The sequence below is a fragment of the Oncorhynchus mykiss genome, chromosome 26 (assembly GCF_057628025.1).
Source record: "Oncorhynchus mykiss isolate SJ-2025 chromosome 26, ASM5762802v1, whole genome shotgun sequence".
Classification (NCBI taxonomy): domain Eukaryota; kingdom Metazoa; phylum Chordata; class Actinopteri; order Salmoniformes; family Salmonidae; genus Oncorhynchus; species Oncorhynchus mykiss.
Genome location: NC_143047.1, coordinates 23036652 through 23051500, shown reverse-complemented (window position 1 = coordinate 23051500; position 14849 = coordinate 23036652). Strand labels below are relative to the sequence as shown.

The window sequence follows — 14849 nt, the reverse complement described above, 5'->3', positions numbered from 1 at the left end:
ACAGTTTTCAACAATACCTTCCGTTCAATCGCAGTTTTAATGGCTGTATTTTTAATCCTAAAGGGGGTTTTCATGCCAAAACACTCATTTTGAACCTCAGTTCTGGGTCCTTCCATTTGATTTCATTCACTTTTTGTCCACCCCCCTTTTGATTTGAACAAAACCTTCCATAAATATTTGCCCATGGTAGAAGTGGTCAGAAAGTGGAGCTAGAATTGCTCAAGGTTTACCTATTTTGCATACCCCATCTTACCATGAGACATCCATGTCTTCAGCACTGGAAAGGGTAAATGGTTGAGGATGCCATAATTTAAAACCTTGCAGACAGTGTTGTAAAACTATTTCAACTTAAATAGGAATGACTGTTCTATTATCTATATTTCTATGATTTCAATAGGTTTGTATGGAAGATTGACAAAACAATTTAAAACAACTGATGTTCCCATTCAAGTCAACATTCTCTGATGTGGGGACCTCCAACCATCTTTGTGCTACCATTTGAAAGTAGAAATGTTGAAACATGACACCGTTGTCAGTCACAACATGAACCCCTCAGATGTTCTAAAATACACTCTTAAGCTACAACATATGCGAAGATTGGAGTACATGCATTTTTAGATAATTGATGTTAGAGGTAAAAAATGTATTAAAATATTTTTTTAAATTATTATTATAAAATAGTTTGACTACCCTGTTTGCAAGCTTTTAAATAATATCAAACTAAACCGCTGATCTTTTCCAGTGACGAAGACATGGATGTCTTAGGGTAGGGTGGGGTATTAAAAAGGGGTCAACTTTGAGCACCTCTATCTCCTAAATGTTTTGGCATTCAGGTCCAAAGGGTTACTTTCTGACTACTTCTACGATGGGCAAAAATTTATAGAAAGTTTTGTTCAAGTTAAAAGAGGTGCAGTCAAAACGTTATTGAAATCAAATGGAACGACCCTTATACAAGAATATTGATATAAGGACATGAGGTGGTGGAGCTACATTCCACAGCACCACATAATCACATTGTGCATTACAACAATACTAATGGCATTTTGAAAACGTTTTGTGTTTATAAAACAATTAATTAGTAATGTAACCAAGGGTTTTCTTTCATAATAAGTCATGAGCAGCATTGCCATTGTGTGCAAAAACTCTTTATGATAAGAGAAACAATAAGAAATCGTAGCCTCAGTGTAAGGACAATAGATTGAGTCAGTAATCACTCTTATCAGAGGAACACACCTGCAGCGTGTTATGTTGATCTGTTGAATGAGTCATCAAAAGATAAACAAAACATATTAACACAAACACTTTTTCACCTGTTTTGGTGTTTATTCAGTCCATATATATATAAATGTATAAATACAATCAATCTAATGGATAACTAATGCAACAATAATGGTTATGGACATTGTCTCCTGAATGATGGGTCAGGGATATATCCTCCTGGGTTGTGGTTCAACTGAGGACTAGGTTGACACATACATTTGGTTTATTTGGTTGGTCTCAATAAATATTGGAACTTGGTCACAAGGTAAACAAATCTAGGAACCACTTGTTGATGATACCTTTTTCTGTGCAATGATCAAATGGGGTTTAAACCTCTTATACTGAATTGAGAGGGCCATGAACTCCTTTGGATGGAGCCAATCCTTCTGCCACACCTTCACGTCTGTTAGAACTTAAGACCTTCCTTCCACTCAGGTGGTATAAAACCAAGCTAAATACCTTTCTCATACCACCTGTGTTCACTACCCAGAGGATGACCATGGGGACAACACAGACGCCCACATGGGTGTTAATATGGATGGCTCTGGCGATTGGTTTAACTGCCTCTCAAAGTGGTAGGTAGAATCCATGATTTTGATTTACATGAAACCTTGTACTTTAGTGTTGACAGGGCTAAACTGTATGTTACTGTATGTCATAGCGCTCTCATAATAGCTCCAATGTTTATCTCATTGGACAGCCTAACAATGAGGGAATATGCTCAGTCCTGACTTTATGTGCCTTTTAAGCATGGGTTATGATTGATGAACAGATTTTAGTTTGATTAACTGTTTTTCCCTCTGGTTGTAAATTCTATTGTGTGATTACTATGACGGTAAGAAAAGAGCAACGGTTGCTAAGTGGTTTGCTGGCTGTCTCCAGCAAAACCATTTGAAGTTTTAAATGTGTTTATTTCTTGTAGGATTGGCAAGAGAACTACATAACAGAGCCTGAAATATACAGGATTCCATAATGATTTACAGTAAAACTTCATGTAACGTAATAACATACACTTTGATTTCAGAGGATACATCAAAGGCCACAGTTAACATCATCCCCTCAATGTCAAGGATACCTGAGATTGCAGGTAAGCTTCATAATACATGTGCCATACAGATGCATGAGCCCTGAGGATGATGACAATGATTAACACTGCAGCCTTACATATCCACAGACAATGGTGAAAGGACAATAACCATGATGGAGACAGTCATAGCAAGTAGTGCAACAGGTTTTGTGGATTAGCTGATTTAAAAAGCGTGAAGGAGCACTAGATTATTCATTTGTTGTTCAAGTTCATAAACATTATAGAGATTGGAAAGTCTTGGTTGTTTAGTTGATCAAATATTGAATTTGGCGTTTACTACTATATCCCATAGAAACGCCTTGAATAACACATTCGTAAATGCCAAAAAATGTATCCTAAGGAATACGGTTTTGAAGTGTCTGGAGACATAAGAAATCTCAGGAAATATTCATGTTTTTTGTACACATATTTAACCACCTTTTTATGTTGGCACAAAACTACCTCCATAATTCCAATCATTTGTATGGGTTTACTTCAGACGAGTCCCGTGACACTTGTGGAGGTCGAAGACCAAACTGTTCAGACGCTACAGACAGTAGTTGGCACATCGGCGGTACCGACATAAGACGAGTTCCATGACACCATAGAGTGGTCATATTAGCTAGTAGGCAAAATCGTTTGGACGCTAAAGACGTTTTTGTGAGAATACTGATTTTCAGGATGTCCCCTGGTGTGACAAACAGCTCTGTAGCTCTGCCACTTTCAACCTCAGATGCGAAAGGTGGACATAGGTGGATGCGGTGGATTGAGACGCAGCCCATGCAAAAAAAACTGATATCCTTAGCTTAAACTGACAGATTTTGGTGGGGATTTTTGTATTATGTTAATTAGATTGACACACGGGTGTGTCAGTAGACTCTTATGGTGAGTGAGTGAGGCCAATCTAGCAGTCAACCAATGGACTCCTAGTTAAAAGCAACGTTTTACGAGGGGCAGGGTTTTACGTTACCTATTCATTTCTTTCTAAATATCTAAAGATAAAACCTGTTGAGTTGTATGCAAACATAGCTGAATTGGTTGTCCTTTTTCCCAGGAGTGAGTCCTATACATAATGGCCAAGTCTGCAGTACGTGGGGTAACTACCACTTCAAGACCTTTGATGGAGACATCTTTCAGCTCCCCTCCACCTGCAACTATGTTGTGACCTCACTGTGCCATAGCAGTTATGAGGATTTCAACATCCAGATGAGGCGGCAGGTGGTGGACAACCAGCCCACCATTAGCAAGATCACCATGAAGCTAGATGGCACAGTGGTGGAGCTATCCAAGGGTTCCGTTGTTGTTAATGGGAATAAGTAAGTTCCTCAAGAATTTCTCATGTAGCTGTTTTTAAATCAGTGCTCAAGTAGTTGGATGTCATATTGTTTATCCCAGTCGCGTTGACTTAACAGATTAGACTCAACCTTATACTGTGTAGTTATGCTCAAGCACATAATTACAGTGACAGAGATGAGAATGTTGTTTTTAAAGTACCAATGAAAATGTCTCAAAATGAAGTCAATTGAGTTCATGTAAAAGTGGTTGGTCTGACTAAGTTCTAGTTGAATCTAGTGCTTTGTCTTCCTCTTCCTCCAGTGCCACCTTACCATTCAGCCAGTCTGGTATTCTCATTGAAGAGACTCCCTCCTACATCAAGATCAAAGCAAAACTGGGATTGGTAGCCATATGGAACCAGGATGATTCCTTCTTGGTAGTACAACAATTATGCATTTATGAATATTTCTAGGTGGAGTTAGGTTTTTGCGGTGTGGTCAATGTCTACATTTGAAGGTCTGTGCTGTGGTGGGCACTGTGTTAACAACAGTTAAGGTAGTCCTAATCTATAGTTATTTTATTAAGGAATAGGTTGTCACTCCTGTTAAATCCTTGTTTTGTTACAGTCATTTCCTGTTTTTGTCAAGGGTAATGGAGGGAAAATGTCACCCTAAAATGTCTAATGGTCTTCTATTTCAGGTGGAGATGGACATCAAATTCAGAAATAAGACCTGTGGTCTATGTGGAGATTTTAACGCAATTCAGCAATTTGATGAGTTCTATAGCCATGGTACATTTTCACTGACAATATCAACACATCAAAAATGGCCTATTATTTGGAATACAGTTGACATTTAACAATAATTGGATTTATTTTTATGCCAAAGGTATGAAATTGTCCGCTGTCGACTTCGGAAACTTCTGGAAATTGGATGGTCCCACTGAAAGCTGTACTGAAAACATACTGCCTTCAAATCAGAAATGCCCCAATCTGGTAGGTTACACTTTATCGCTTATGATAAGAATAGGGATATTGGCTAGGCTGCTGTGTACTTAACAACATGTGGGGTCCGAAATGACTGACTCCCTTGATAAAGATTTGCAAACATGACTGTATACTGCTACAGTATATTGTGTGCTCCATTTCTTTGAAAATTATATTATTTTATACTAATACAATTGCTCTGAGAAAGAGATTTTGTTTAAACGTCATATTTTCTTTCTCTCCAGTCAGGGGTCAAAATTATTGACACCCCTGTTTCCAATACCTTTCAATACAACACCTTGCAAATAATGGCACTGAGCCTTTTTCTAAAATGAGTTGGAGAACACATTCTGAGGGATTTTAGACCATTCCTCCATACAGAATCCTTCAAAATCCTTGATATCCATTGTCTGTGCTTATGGACGGCCCTCTTCATTTCAAACCACAGATTTTCAATGGGTGTCAAGTTCGGAGACTGAGTTGATTTATATAAATATATATAAATATATATTTATTTTAGGATTTTGATGTGTGCATGGGGTTATTGTATTGCTGGAAGATCCACTGAAGGCCAAGTGGCAGTGCCAACAAGGTTTTTGCTAAAATATCCAGGTACTGGGTAAAGTTCATGATTGATCTTTACAAGAGCCCCAGGACCAGTTGAAGCAAAATAGCCCCTTTTTGCAATGGCCATCTCAGTCTCTCTTTGAAACCCATTGGACATCTGGGGTTTGAATTAAAGAGGGCAGTCCATAAGAACAGACAGAGGACATCAAAGATCCTAAACAGTGAAGGCTGCTGAGGGAAAGACGGCTCGTAATAATGTCGGGAACGGAGTAAAGGGAATACCATTCCACTAATTCCGCTCCAGCCATTACCACGAGCCCGTCCTCCCCAATTAAGTTGCCACCAACCTCCTGTGGTCCTAATTTGTTCTCCAACTCCTAAAACATTTTGGAAAAGGATTATTGCAGTTATCCTCACAAGGTGAAGTACTGAAAGACAGTGAAAATAGGGATGGCAATCATTTTGACCCCTACCTTTCTAAGATTATTTTTATTTACTTTTTAAACAAAATCTTTTTCTAGAAGCAATCGTATTAATATAAAATAATATATTTTACCAAATCTGTTTTGCATTTATTTTATACAGTAATTTCTGCTCGTCTTTATCAAGGGTGTCAATAATTTCAGACTCCACTGTATATGTCCTAATTATAACATCTCTCTGTTTTTGTTTGATAGAAACCAGTTTGTGAGCAGTTGCTCTCCGGTCCTGCCTTCAGCAGCTGTAAGGACTTGTTGGCCATCGACTCATTTGTTGAGGCCTGTGTATCTGACCTGTGCCACTGTGATAACAGCACCAACTCCTTCTGCCTGTGCAACACCATCTCAGAGTACTCCCGTCAGTGTGTTCATGCAGGGGGGAAGCCCAAACAATGGAGGACTGAACAGTTCTGCTGTAAGCATGCCCTTACTCCCCGTATCAACATTCAAATCGCACATTGGTTAGTTGCAACAGTGTACTCATATTTTGACATAACCGTATCTTTGCAGATAAGACATGCCCCTTCAACATGGAGTACCAGGAGTGTGGAAACCCCTGTGTTGACACCTGCTCCAACCCAGAGAGAGGTCAGCTGTGTGAGGAACACTGCTCAGATGGCTGCTTTTGTCCTCCAGGTAGGCAGACATATTTAAACGTTCTCTGCACATCCTCTTCTTCAAAGAGATGTAATAAAAATCCATTGGAATGGAGCAGACTGTATACTGAATTGCAAAGCAATTGATTCCATATTGTGGACTGGACTCTGTTGAGTTACAAAGGCAATTACGAGTTTGTTGTTTTGTAATGGCCTGGTATACTATCTGATTCATGTGGTATTTAGTTCCTGACACAAGGACAAGCCAGTTGATCAGAATATATCATGGAGTTTCAGAAATTGTCTGTCGAGACAGAAAAATACTGTGAATGTAGATTTTGGAGTAAAACAAAAGACATCGTTAATAGGTGTTGCCTATGAAGGGCAGTAGGTTGGGATGGAGACATAATAAACACATGTATGCTCTCACCCAAAGGAACCGTTTTTGATGACGTCAACAAGAATGGTTGTATCGCCTTGAGTCAATGCTCCTGCCGCCACAATGGAAAAACATACGCACCCGGAGAGTCTTATTCAAGCACTTGTAAAGATTGGTAAGAAAACCAGGCTAAGAATTCTGACTTAAGTCTAAAAGTTATTCCAGGGGTGACCATATGTAAGTTCCATTGAATAATTTATATTTTGCCCTTAGTTCTTGTGCTGGTGGTCAGTGGAAGTGTGTGGACAAGGACTGTCCTGGCACCTGTGCTGTGGAGGGAGGATCCCACATCAACACCTACGATGGAAAAACCTACACCTTCCATGGGGACTGCTCTTATGTTCTGACCAAGGTACAGTACAGTTTCCTCACCAAAGCTCTGTGTGCATGAATCTCAGTCACATTAAATACATTTTGAAACTTGCTACCTTCTTTGTAGTTATTATGTCTGTATTACAGCTTTGCCTCCATCTTCTTTATTTTTCTTCTGATATATCCAGTTTGTATGATGAAAATTGTAATATAGAAAAGGGCTTTCCAACCATGTTCCCGGAGTGCTACCTCCCTGTAGGGTTTCACTCCAACCCTAATTTAGCACACCTCATTCTAATATTAAGCTGGTTGATGAGCTGATTCAGGTTAGTTACAACTGCTGAGCTAAAACCCACAGGAGAGTAGCTCTCCAGGAACAGAGTTGGGGAGCCCTCATATAGAACAGTACTATTCATCTTGCATTGATACATGTATCTATGAAGATATGTGGGTTGTTTACTCTGTCTCTTGTTTTACACTGAGATATTCCTTTTTCAAAAGAATTCGAAGGATATTTCCTTTCATTAAGGGAAATATTTGTAACAACTTATTTTTGTTTTTTTCAGGACTGTGATGGGATGCAATTCACTGTACTGGGTGATCTGGTGCAGTGTGGGCTTTCTGACAGTGAGACTTGTCTAAAGGCTGTTACCCTGTCCCTCTCAGAAGGAGCCACTGTAAGTATTCTTTGACTGACATGCTATCAGCCTTTGACTGCAGTAAATGTTTTTTCTCTAGTGTTGTTAGGTTTTAGACTTTAATGCATTGTTTGAATATCATGAATAAGCATATGGTTAAACAATGACCCTCTATGCAGGTGATCAACATACAACCCAATGGAAAAGCCTTTGTAAATGGAATCTATTCTCAGCTGCCCTTTTCTGCTGGTAAGTTACAGTTGCACAATAAACATACAGTACAATCAATGTAGTCAACTTGTGTCCTACAGTTAAAGCACATCGTTTTATGGGGAATACATAACGATACATGGGAATGTTGTGATGGTAATGCAGCTTTATCATTCAACACTGACACATATATTTTCCTTAACATCATAATTCTGAATCTTACTCATTCCTTCCTCTTCCCTTTGTTCCTTATAGCTGGAGTAACTATTTTCAGAGCCTCCTCATTTTTCATAATTGTCCAGACCACCTTTGGCCTCCAGTTGGAAATCCAACTCTCACCAATCATGCAGGTCTATATTGCTGCAAGCACCGTTTGGCAGCAGAGAACTTGCGGTATGTCTCATCATCCATTGACCAACCACCACAGTCCACTGAGGTGTTCATGTTCTGGGAATGATTTATTTTCCCTGTATATAAATACATGTTCACCCTACAGGTCTTTGTGGAAACTTCAACAACAACCAAGGAGATGATTTCAAGGTCCTGAGCGGAGTGACTGAGGGCACAGCCATTGGTTTTGCAAACACCTGGAAAACACGAGCCAGCTGCCCAGACGTCAAGAGTAGCTTTGAAAGCCCCTGCAGTTTAAGTCTTGACAATGGTATCTGCATGGTTTATCACCTTTCCATGTCTGTTTTAATTGTTATGGAGAACGGTGCAAGTGTTTCTTAAAGTTGGCCTAACTGTGGTTTATTTTTTCACTTTTTCAGAGAAATATGCCCAGCACTGGTGCTCTCAGCTGGCTGATCCTAAAGGGTTGTTTGCTAAATGCCACACAGCAATAAGCCCAGACATGTACAAAGAAGTGAGACCATTTCACCATACTATTCATTTCACACAATTTCCTGAGGATAACTAATTCACAAATGTATGTAACGTGATGCCAGCTGTTATGGGGAATTTGAGAATTACGTTGCTTGCTGTTAGGTATTGTGTTTCTGCACAGAACTTGTGCATAATATGCACACACAATTAATTAAAACTATTGTACAGTATAATATGGATGCTGTTCTGACTGTGGTTTTCTATTCAGAACTGCATGTATGACAGCTGTAACTGTGAGAAGAGTGAGGACTGCATGTGTGCTGCCGTCTCTTCTTATGTCCACGCTTGTGCTGCCGAGGGTATCCAACTCAGCGGCTGGAGAGACACTATCTGCAGTGAGTGACAATCACACAGTAATACCTAAGAAGATGTGTAAATTGTGGGAGAATAAGATACAAATACCATAAATATTTACATCAAACACTAATTGTTGCCATCCCCAGACAAATACTCCACCTCGTGCCCTAGCACCATGGTCTACAGCTACAGCATAAAAAACAGTGATCGCTCCTGCCGCTGCTACAGCGACTCTGACTTTACCTGTTCAATCACCTTCGAGCCTGTGGATGGGTGTGTCTGTTCTGAGGGAACCTACCTGGATGATGAGGGCAAGTGTGTTCCACCAGCCAGCTGCCCTTGTTATTACAAGGGCTCAGTGGTGTCCCCTGGAGAGGTCATCAGCAAGGATGGAACCATGTGGTATGGACCAAGTTATTTACCTACCTATACTCAAACTGTATATCAATGTAATTCACTACACATTTTATTGCATATTTTTGAGACTTTATGAACCAAGAGCCTTGGGTCTTGCTTTCCCGTAGTGAGCATAGCGACATTCAAGTACCATTAACAACATTTTATTTCAGCACCTGCAAGGAGGGAAAACTCCGTTGCATTGGAGATTCACCCGATCAGCCATGTAAGTTCATGTATATTAATTGTCAAAACAACTCACAATTTTGAGCTATTGTACTGTGCCAGGCAACACTGAATTTGAAATAAGTCCATTCTTTTAATGGCAATCTTCCAAATCCTATATACATTTATGGTGTGTGGTAATAGTATGATATTGGCAACAGAATCAGGCTATGTGCATTTTGAAATATTATCTCTCCATCCTAGTACACACTTTACAGAGCATATTGATTTGGTGAAAGACACAACAGAGTCATGACACATGAATTCCCTTTATTTTCACAGCATGTGTTGCACCAATGGTTTTCTTCAACTGTTCCAATGCAAGCCCAGGAGTGAGAGGGTTAGAGTGTCAGAAGAGCTGCAACATTCTGGATATGGCCTGTGTAAGTCCCCTATTCACCTCGTCTCCAGGCCATTCTGCACAACGGATATAAGCTTGTGTACAAAACATTAAAAACACCTTCCTAATATTGATATTAATACACAATCCGTCTCAAGGCTTGAAAAATATTCTTTAACTTTCTCCTTCTCTTCATCTACACTGATTGAAGTGGATTTAACAAGTGACATCAGTAAGGGATCAATGCTTTCAACTGGATTCCCCTGGTCAGTCTATGTCATGGAAAGAGGAGGTGTTCTTAATGTTTTCTACACTCAGTGTATATAATGCCCATAGGATTGTGAATAGAAATTGAGTGTAAAATATAAACTTTCATTTTTTTTAAATATATACTTTTATATTAACATACAGGTAACCTCATATCCAAGCTATTGCACACAGAACATATAAGCTTGGTACATCAACGATTTAATTTTGTCCTTAGTGGGAGTAACCATATACTTCCATGGGAGTATCTTTACTGAGTAAAGTATTTGTTATCATTTAATTTGAGCGAACCATACGACTGCTAGGCGTAGCTCTGTGCTTGTGGTGTGCTAACGTATGGGGGAGGGTTAGGGGGAAGGTGTTGTGGGAGATGATTGGTTGGTAGATTAAGCTGAATAAGCCAATGCCTATGCCCTGGGAGTTTCTCCTGGTCTTTCTGTATTGGCTAATGGCTAATGAAGGCCAAGTTTGACCTTCTGGTCCACCAGACTCCACGCATTTGAGCGGAAGTTAACACAATTTTTACACAGTAGATTTTCAAATCAATAATTTTCACTTTACAGATCAGCACAGAGTGCATATCAGGCTGTATGTGTCCCTCTGGACTGGTATCCGATGGAAAAGGAGGCTGCATCAAGCCAGACCTTTGTCCTTGTTCTCACAATGGAGCTACTTACCAACCAGGAGACAGAATCAAGGTCGACTGCAATACTTGGTAAGGTTATCTTGCCTCAATTGGCGTTTTAAACCAATTAATACTTCAGTCTGATATATCTGTTTTTGCCACTTTCAGCACTTGTAAAGACAGAAAATGGCAGTGCACAACTAACCTGTGCCTTGGAACCTGTGCCATTTATGGAGATGGACACTACATTACTTTTGATGGGAAACGATTCACTTTCGAAGGAGACTGTGAATACACACTTACAAAGGTATGCTTGCAGGGTTTCTTGATAGTCTAAGTGATCATCACCAATATTACATGCTGAACAATAAGGGTTTGTGTTAATTGTTTTAAGGTATATACTGTAGGTGTTTCTGGGGAGTCTGAATAGCAATATTTGAAACTGTTTGGCCATGATCTGCTGTTGCTTTGTAGATGTTGCTGTAGCATTCCCAACAAGCTGAACCTTTTCACTATTTCAGTGATTGACTTACAACATGTATTGTTGGAGATAATGCTCCATCCACCAAAATACTATGTTGGCTGTTGTTACATTTATGACTGAAACCTTAAACAGGACTACTGTGGTAGCAACAATGCCAACGGCAGCTTCAGAGTCATCACTGAGAACATCCCTTGTGGAACGACAGGCACCACCTGCTCCAAGGCCATTAAGCTCTTCCTGGGGGTAACTAGATTCCTGCTTTCTGCCTGGCACATACCATTACTGAAGCCAAGACTACTAATATTCGGTCATACATATACACACACACACACACACACACACACACACACACACACACACACACACACACACACACACACACACACACACACACACACACACACACACACACACACACACACACACACACACACACACACACACACACACACACACACACACACACACACACACACACACACATACTATAAAGCACACAATATACACATAAATCAAAGCTTCATGAGGCCTGGCAAAAAAATGAACATTATGGCATACATTATAACATGATGAGTAATTACATAAATTAATATCTTAACTGCATACTCAAACTATTTAAAAAAAAATCTCTTTCAGAACAATGAACTAATTCTGACAGACGGGAACTACCAAGTCGTTGAGAGAAATACAGGGGAGGCGGTTCCTTACCAGATTCGCACAATGGGCATCTACCTTGTGATTGAAGCCAATAATGGGTTGATTCTCATGTGGGACAGGAAAACAAGCATGTTCATCAAACTGAACCCACAGTTCAAGGTACATTTCAACTTTGATTGGATGACACATTAGATATTAAAATATGGGTGTAGTGTTCCATCAACTGATATTCACAAGTCTGTTATGACTCCTTTTAATCACTCAACTCAATCTTTTGCTATGTCCTCTTCAGGGACATGTCTGTGGTCTGTGTGGAAACTATGATGGCAATGCAAACAATGACTTCACTACCAGGAGCCAGGCAGTAGTTGTCAACCCTCTAGACTTTGGAAACAGCTGGAAAGTCTCTGCAAGCTGCCCCGATGCAAAGAACAAAAGGAGCCCCTGTACTGCCAACCCTTACAGGCAGTCTTGGTCACAGAAGCAGTGCAGCATCATACAGAGCAAAGTTTTCACAGACTGCCATTCTAAAGTAGGTTTAGACTTTAGTCGTTCACTGAATGTTTTGGAATTTTATGTGCTCATGTCAAATAAGATCTGTTCTCCAATTAGGTGGACCCCTCTCCTTTCTACGATGCGTGTGTGACAGACTCGTGTGCTTGCGACAGTGGTGGAGACTGTGAGTGTTTCTGTACTGCTGTGGCAGCTTATGCAGAGGCCTGTAATGAGGCTGGAGCCTGCATAGCCTGGAGAAGCCCACAAATCTGCCGTGAGTTTCTAAATGTTCCATTCATTTAAGTGCTGACATAAAAATAGGCTTAATCCAGTCAGTTTAAACCAAATTGAAGATAATACTTACAGAGAGCTTTTGTCCACCACATACAGCACTGTTCTGTGATTACTACAACCCCCCTGGAGAATGTGAGTGGCACTACAAGGCATGTGGAGCTCAGTGTATGAAGACCTGCAGGAATCCCTCCGGGAGCTGCTCAACTCAGATACCACCTCTTGAAGGTACAGTAGACATTCATTTAAGATCTATTTTGGGTAACTACAATTTTCTATAACAGGTACTTAGTATTTATTTAATTTTGAAGCTAGAGTCCTTAATTGAAACAATAACAAAGTCGCCACCCCGCCTCTGTTTAGGTAAAAAGCTGAGGGAAGGCCCAGGAAAATTGTAACCACTCTCAAATCCATAGACAGAGCTATGGATGCAAGGGCTGACAATTCATGACATAAAAAGTATTGTTTTAACCATGTTTTGAGGCTATAAAGTGTTTGATTTAATTTGTTTTGTTTACAAACATTGGGGTAAAACAAGTGTATATTTTAGGTTATTTTATGGGGCACGACATGCTTTCGTGACAAAGGATTCTAGCTTTAAATTACTATCAATTTTATCTGAACAGAATTAGCAGTGTGAAAGAAATGCAGGCTACATCTTTTACCAAACCATGCTAACTGAAAAGTGATCCAGCAAGTATATGGCTCAGCTTGATAGTAAAGAGTTTGTGTACCTGGTGTTGGTGGTATAACTATAGTATAAACTTGATCTCTAGAGAACTTGATCTGTAGTCGATTCATTTATTTTGTCTTTTTGTTGGACTATTCCAGTTTTACAATCATCAAGTATTTAGAAGAATAACTGTCTGAGGTCATTTTAGATATTCTTACATTTTCACTCCCTTTCTATTCACTGTGTTTCTTCACCATATCCCTCTATCAAAAAATAGCTTTTTGATCATTAATATTTGAATATTTTTCTTCTTCTTTAGGTTGCTATCCAAAATGTCCTCCTGCTCAACCCTTCTTTGATGAAGATATAATGAAGTGTGTGGAGAAGGAGCAGTGTGGCTGCTATGGCAGAGATGGAAAACACTACAATAATGGAGAAAAAGTACCGACCACAGAAAACTGTCAGACATGGTATGCCTTTAGTAATGCAGAGAATCTTGGTCTTGGCTAAAATTGTGAACACTGTAACTGTGTTTGAGTGTCAAGAATGAAACTAAGTAGAATTGTAAATGCTTCTTTTTCCTAAGCTATTGTAATTCTGTGACAGTGGACTGCAAATACGATGTACAAGGTATGAACAGATCCTTCAACCAAAACAACAACACATACATGATTTCTGCAACATTCCAGTACCCTAAAATATATCTTACCCTTTCAGCTTGCACTTGCACCTACAATGGGAACAAATACCCCAATGGGCATATCATCTATCACACCACAAATGGGCACGGCAGTTGTATCACAGCCATCTGTGGGAAGAATGGAACCACTCAGAGGGACATTTACCCATGTTCAACTACAACTCCAACTTTAACTCCATCTGTTCCTAACTCTACTCCATCCTCTACAGTGACAACAACTGTCTTTACTTTCTCAACACCCACAACTGGTGGGTACTTGAGACTAAGACTTGAATGACTGTGAATTAGTTAATGTGTGAAATGTAAAAACTACAGCAGGTATCTTTTGTGATCAAAATGGCTAAGGACATTGCTATTTATGCCCCATAATTAAATGTTTTTACATCATTTAAAATGGTTTGTTTGTTTTAAGTTCAACCAAATAACTGTAATGTAATCCCTGATTCTATAGCGCCAACCACAACTTCAACAGAGACAACAGTGTCTCCAACAACCTTTACTACTACATGTGGCTATCCATGTGTGTGGTCACAGTGGTTTGATACCACATTCCCTACACTAGGAACTCCAGGAGGAGACTCTGAAACCTACAACAACATAAGAGCAGAGGGACACGATATATGTGAGAAGCCAACCAAGATCCAATGCAGAGCCGAGAAGTACCCAAATGTTAGCATAAGCCAAGTA

General features: G+C 39.7%; 1 protein-coding gene across 1 annotated transcript; it reads left to right on the top strand.

The window, feature by feature from the left end:
* Positions 1-1571: 1571 nt before the first annotated feature.
* LOC118944421 (mucin-5AC) lies at positions 1572-14556 on the top strand. The gene is made up of 29 exons (XM_036963620.2): positions 1572-1835; positions 2285-2347; positions 3381-3642; positions 3923-4037; positions 4301-4391; positions 4489-4595; positions 5831-6047; positions 6143-6268; positions 6665-6782; positions 6881-7019; positions 7546-7656; positions 7797-7866; positions 8083-8220; positions 8324-8488; positions 8598-8692; positions 8921-9047; positions 9156-9411; positions 9579-9631; positions 9913-10013; positions 10801-10952; positions 11031-11169; positions 11479-11589; positions 11983-12162; positions 12296-12535; positions 12616-12772; positions 12889-13017; positions 13782-13932; positions 14049-14092; positions 14180-14556. The coding sequence occupies exons 1-29, from the start codon at positions 1754-1756 to the stop codon at positions 14437-14439; spliced, it is 3999 nt and encodes a 1332-aa protein (XP_036819515.2). The 5' UTR covers positions 1572-1753; the 3' UTR covers positions 14440-14556.
* The last annotated feature ends 293 nt before the right edge of the window (positions 14557-14849 follow it).

What these genes read in the sequence shown, in the direction of transcription:
- LOC118944421 (XM_036963620.2), top strand. Translation starts at nt 1,754, where the DNA reads ATGACCATGGGGACAACACAGACGCCCACATGGGTGTTAATATGGATG. An exon ending in CTGGAGAGACACTATCTGCA is followed by an intron (nt 9,048 to 9,155) that starts GTGAGTGACAAT and finishes TGCCATCCCCAG; the next exon opens with ACAAATACTCCACCTCGTGC. An exon ending in TCACAGACTGCCATTCTAAA is followed by an intron (nt 12,536 to 12,615) that starts GTAGGTTTAGAC and finishes TTCTCCAATTAG; the next exon opens with GTGGACCCCTCTCCTTTCTA.